General features: G+C 43.4%; 1 protein-coding gene across 1 annotated transcript in view; it reads left to right on the top strand.

Moving 5' to 3' along the window:
* Positions 1 to 5,670: 5,670 nt before the first annotated feature.
* kdm6ba (lysine (K)-specific demethylase 6B, a) overlaps positions 5,671 to 6,364 on the top strand; it is a gene marked incomplete at its 5' end in the record, with an annotated part of 16,878 nt that continues 16,184 nt past the window's right edge. The window contains 2 exons of the mRNA XM_080547387.1: positions 5,671 to 5,689; positions 6,291 to 6,317. Coding sequence (XP_080403513.1) covers positions 5,671 to 5,689; positions 6,291 to 6,317 — 46 coding nt within the window. The remainder of the gene's footprint in view (positions 5,690 to 6,290; positions 6,318 to 6,364) is intronic.

Genomic DNA, 6,364 nt, shown 5'->3' with positions numbered 1-6,364 from the left:
AGGGCTTCAATACACAAACACACTCTCTCTCTCTCTCACACACACACAAATAAGTTGGCCATTTTATTTGCATATTCCTTGCAAATTATCTAACTGTTTTTAACCAACTAAAAATATTTAGCTAACTGAAATGATTCCTTGTCTTTATAAATGAATGTAAATAATTGTATTTGAAATTTGAAGATATTTTAATAAAATATGAATTTGTTTATTTGAAGAAAAGTTGTTGAGGTTGGATTTACAGGACTCTATCAAGGGGCTCCTCCTCTCCTCTCCTCTCCACTCTTCTCTTGTCAACCCTCCCTCAGACTTGTTATTATTCACTTCCTCCACCCCTGCATCACCCTTTCCAGACTGACTCCTTTCACCCTGTTGAAAGAGCTCTCCACAATAGAGTACATACAGTATGCTCCTCAACCAGCTCCAAACACACACACACACACACACACACACACACACACACACACACATCGAGGACCTTGAAGGACTAAGCATCCACTGTAAAACCATTAGCCCTTTTCTATCTTTCTGTTTAACATCTGGATCTAGTGAATGTCCATGTGTGTTAGTGTCTGCTGTGTGAGGTTGCATATACCTGTGTGTGTTTGTTTAAACTAAGATTGTAAGTATGATTTGAAAAGTGCTCAAATGTCTGATTATAATAATGTGTGTCAGGGTGGCAAACTATTATTTTTCTCTCACCCTATCTCTATCTCTTTTTATGGTAATACACATTTCCCCAAAGTGGAAAGAAAAAGGAGGAAAATGGAAATCCATTCAGACTAATGTATTGTAATTAAGGCTGCTAGTCTGTTAGGAGACGGTCGGGGAGGAGGTTATGCTGCTTCACTGTATGGGCTCAGTTGAGCCTCTTGAAAGGGGGGGGACAAGAGAGGGACCCTGGAGAAAGTGAAACAGAGAAATAGTTCTGAGGCGAGTAGTGAGTGGAGGCCTGAGTTCAAGGCCGTATTCAGGCGGGAATGTCTCCTGAATGAGACGGAGACTTCCTCAGACTTTAAGGGCCTCTTTATTTGGGCCAGGTCTGTGTTGGTCTGTGTGCTGGTGGTGGGTTGTTGGGGAGCTCATAGCAACATGCTGAATTCAAATTCAAATAGGCTTCAGGCTGAGACACAGTGCCTAAGATTTTGAAAATGTTTGTGAAGAGAAATAAAATGTTAGACTTGCAAGTCACACTTTCTGAAGAGCATTTTGGATCTGCGGTTTTACTGTAAAAATGCACCTCAAATAGCTTCTAAAGCACTGTGGTACTTCTACAAAGTGTTGCTATTGAGGCAAACGTTTTCCATCTGCTTATTGAATTAAAAACTGTAAATCCAGTCCCTGACATTCCCACAGAAATGTTTTGGACATTTTAAGTGAAAACCCTCGATAGTTTGTTGGAAGCTAATTTGATGATCCAAATGATGATGACTGGCCTAGTCTGAGGCTGAGGTATTAAATCAGTCACATTATTATGGGTTAGGGTAAAACAAAAACTATAATAATAATAATAATAATAATAATAATAATAATAATAATAACAAGAGTCGAACTTTTCAATCTTCAAGTGGCCCATGCTTGAAGCATGTTCAGCGACATGGAAAATGATTGAATAAGCACTCAAATAACGGAAGACCCGAGCCAATTGTTCTCCAAAGAATGGAAGTGATCATGGAATTTCGGCAAGTCATCCAGTGTGTTTGAGCATGGAGGAGGCGGGGCAGCTTCGACCCGTCCACCGAACACAAACCTGCAGGAGAGAATAGAGGGAGGAGGAAGAAGGGGAGAAAATCCCTTCCAACAGAGAAGGGGAGAAAGAGTGTCAGCGATTCAATGGAATAAAAACTGCGCAATTTCTCAATAGCATCAACGCTTTGATCCTGGACGTCCTCACACAGCAACCCACCCATCTAAAGCCTCTTCGGACGGACCAGCCTGATGCATATCCCCGGGCTGGACGGACGGTTTCCAGAAGGGATGTTGATCCCTCATTAGGGCTGTGCAATCATTTAGGAACCAGATATGACTGTGCAAGATAGAAGATTAAGAAAATCCACGAGACTAACCGCTCTGCCTTGCCGATGGATGGGCAGACACGCTCACATCTCTCCAAGCAACGGTTGCATAATGTATCTGCGTGGACACTTTCCTACCGACATTTTCTAAATACATTATGGATGTTTCAGATATATTCACCCCATACTTGAATTTTGGAAATGTATTTGGGATCGCGTGGCTGTGAAAGTCATTCCGGGGGAAAGGAGATGGGCTACGGACTTGTGTTTTTAAATGTTTCAGTATTGTAACATTGATCACAGCCCGGCGCCTCCCAGGAGGATCTGGCACTAACAGGTAAGATGCAGCCAGATGTAACGACTGAAGTCAAATACCAAATCTGTGACAATGTGAACGTGCACGTCCATTCTAACCTGCCAGGCTGGAGCAGGAAAGGTGGAATGAAATGAGGTAGAACCCGATGTGACTTTGTACAGTAACACTGTACAGTAACACGGTCATCTGATAGTAACGTGCGGAATCCGTTCTGTCCTGTCGCAGCCCGCGGATTACACAGGTTCCATGTGTTACTAGGTGGATATAACATGTGTTACTAGGTGGATGAGAAGTTAAACTAGATAGTCTTTAGAAGAAGACAAAGTAGTAGGAAGGCAGTGCTATATGTGCATGGGTGGGTCATGACGGCTGCATATCTGGTTTTTCACAATTAATATCGAAAGTGTTTAAAATGATGAGGTCATGTAGGTACACTGATATGGTTTACGGGAAGCTGGTAGGAGTGACTGATGTTGACGGGAATGCCCAGGTTTATTCAGGTTCACTGGGCCAGTTTAGGTTCAACCTTTAGAAACATACCAAACCTTTCTGCCGCTGTAGTAGTTGTACCAGCAGCACCCAGGCCCAACATGTCGTGTCTATGTTATTTAATTAATTCGTGATTAAGTATCAGCGGCCATTGAATGAGATCTAGGCCCGCTCGTGTTTCGGGGAAGGAGTGTCGCATTTTCTTTCTGAGTGTCATGTGGTGATTCTGGTGAAGTTGTGGCGGGTTTCCTCCAATTTCCAGGAAGAACGTTTGAATTTTTTCTCTTTTTTTCTTTTTTTTTCTTCTTCTTTTTCTCCCTCTCCTTTCCCTTTCTGTCCACGCCCCCTCGAGTCCCCTCACCTCACCATCCACCAGAGGGCGCTGCAACACAGGAAACCAAGAGCTGCTGTGAGAAAGTTGCCCCTCAGTTTGTATCTCAGTCTGACTGTTGATACAGTGTTGTTCCATAGTTGATTCTTTGGGGTAACAACATTAACCAGTAGAACTTATCTGAACTAAGTGTGTACCCTTGAGCTACAACCAGGCTATAACCATGTCAATATTGTGAATACAGTGATTCCCACAGCATGTTAATACTTTGGGGGGCCCCCAAAGTATAATGGCTCCCCCCCAAAGTATAATTTGTGCTCAGTGAGTAAAAAAAAAAAGACCACAAAAAACAGCAGTGACTGCTATCAGCTGTTTAACACTTAAAGACCTAGACACCATCACCAGTTGTAGGTTGTCTGAATTGCAGTGTGAACTATGAAAATTCAATAGAATGCAGGAATTGAGAAAAAAAATCTCAACATTTTTCACTGGGATTTCTAACCCTACTTCGAAATAATTGTAATTCTACAATTTGCTTTAACATTTTAATGGTTGCGTTTCTCACTCTCTTATGACCACCTACTCACGAATAAAGCAACTTTGTATCTACAAAGCCAATAAGGTCACTATCGCATTCACCTCTAATATTATATTTCAGGGTTTTAATCCTATTTCACGTATGTTTTGGTACAGTATTTCAGCATGTACATGCTTGCTTGTCTCCTTGGCTGTAGGACTGTACCCACAGATTTGTGATGGAGACATGAAACACATGACATCAGAACATCTAGTGGAGGAGGTGCCGTGTGTGGACAGTGGAGGTGCGTGTGCATGCAGATACTGACAGAGATAAGGATCACTGAATTAATTAATTCTGATGACTGAATTGCATTGAGACAGCTTGTTCATTTCTGGGGTGGGGCATTGGCCAAGTTGCCCATTCAGTCCATTTGTAGTTGAGCTGCATTCTTCCTTAACCTGGGTAAAACATGGAACGACCCTGGGTACAGCCTACCGTTTCTCCAACATAAACACAGCAGGTCAGACTCAGGTGACAACTGTTTCATTGATCGGATGGATCTGTTGCTTCGAGGACCCGATGCCTTATCTTGTAGTGGCCATACGATTTACCTCTAGTGTGCATTTCTTCTTCCATTTCCGTATAGCATGATGCCTCAGAAGTACAATGCAAACGTATTGAAAGGTGCTTAGAGAAGTTTGGAGAATAGTATTTTAGTCTTTGTCCTCTAGAGGGCAACACATGCTCAGACAAACCTCTGTTTGAGAGTCTCCTTTGTTCCAGCCAGGGGTGTCCACCTGAGAGACTCGTACCAGGGGTGTCCACCTGAGAGACTCGTACCAGGGGTGTCCACCTGAGAGACTCGTACCAGGGGTGTCCACCTGAGAGACTCGTACCAGGGGTGTCCACCTGAGAGACTCGTACCAGGGGTGTCCACCTGAGAGACTCGTACCAGGGGTGTCCACCTGAGAGACTCGTACCAGGGGTGTCCACCTGAGAGACTCGTACCAGGGGTGTCCACCTGAGAGACTCGTACCAGGGGTGTCCACCTGAGAGACTCGTACCAGGGGTGTCCAGTGTCCACCTTAGAGACTCGTACTGCGTGTGAGTTTGAAGTGCTACAGGAATGTTAGCATATAAAAAGTTTTACACTTATTTGAGTAGAATTACGTAGAATTATCTAGTGAACGTGGCTATTTGAAAAGCATCATTAGCTAACCGTTAGAGAGTTTGGTTTCTGCTCTTTTCATTTATTTAGGAGGATGTGATTCTGTCCTCAAATCTGGAGCCACATCCCTTAAGTGCTTATGATCGCTCAGAGAGAGAGTTCTCTCCATCTTTCTCTCTCTCTCTCTCTCTCTCTCTCTCTCTCTCTCTCTCTCTCTCTCTCTCTCTCTCTCTCTCTCGTAACATTCCCTTTGTACCCTCATAGTCATCGTCTCCAGTGCCATACCAGTGGCTACATAAGTGAATCAGTGATTTTCCTTTTTGTAGTTTGTAGAAAAGGTCCTAAGGATATGGGGTTTTAAAAAAATGGAATTCAGTGATTTTCAAGAACTATAGCCACAATAATCGCTGTTTTCAAATATATACACATTGGTATGGCGCTGGAAATAATCGATGAAGTGTGTCTTTAAGTGTACAATAAATCCAAATATCCACTGTGTTCAGTATCTAACATGACCTTTATCCACTGTGTTCAGTATCTAACATGACCCTCATCCACTGTGGTCAGTATCTAACATGACCCTCATCCACTGTGGTCAGTATCTAACATGACCTTTATCCACTGTGGTCAGTATCTAACATGACCCTCATCCACTGTGTTCAGTATCTAACATGACCTTTATCCACTGTGGTCAGTATCTAACATGACCCTCATCCACTGTGGTCAGTATCTAACATGACCCTCATCCACTGTGGTCAGTATCTAACATGACCCTCATCCACTGTGGTCAGTATCTAACATGACCCTTATCCACTGTGGTCAGTATCTAACATGACCCTCATCCACTGTGGTCAGTATCTAACATGACCTTTATCCACTGTGTTCAGTATCTAACATGACCCTCATCCACTGTGGTCATCACGGTTGTCCTTTGCATAGACATGATTTGTATTGTTTAGTCTCAGAACCCCAAAATGAATGAGTGGGACTAACTCAACCACTCTTGGTGGAAAATGGATTTTCATTTAAAAGAGATCAAACCAAACCACAGCCTTTGGTGCTACGTCATACGTTCATGTCTTTTATGAATGTGAATATGGAGGGGCAGGAGAACACACTACCATAGTTCAACTCTGTAAACAAACCTGCTCCCCCTATTGACCGCAGCAGGACGGCAAACATGACAGAGTCTCGTCACAACGTTGACCAGGGCCCAGACGTCACCTGAGCAAACACTGCATCTGCCAACCTGGCCAATCAGCACGCTGGATGGAGAGAGTTGGGCCTCAGGGAGGAGTCAACCAGACTGGACCATGCTGCAACCTCTGTGTGCTAACGGTTAGTCTCTTATTGACTTCACATTGTTGTGTCCAATCAGTGTTAGACTTTAGAACACATCTTGAATTACAGAATAATTGTTCCTCTTACACACCTCTCTATCTCTCCTACAGGGGTGCAGTCTGCCGCTGTGTGGCCAGGTAAGGCGAGGTGTGTGTTTGTATACTGTGTTACAAATGCTACCTTG

The sequence above is a fragment of the Nansenia antarctica genome (genome assembly GCF_963989245.1).
Source record: "Nansenia antarctica genome assembly, chromosome: 17".
Lineage (NCBI taxonomy): Eukaryota > Metazoa > Chordata > Actinopteri > Argentiniformes > Microstomatidae > Nansenia > Nansenia antarctica.
The sequence above is the reverse complement of the archived record's forward strand: the minus strand, read 5'-3'. Positions and strand labels throughout refer to the sequence as shown.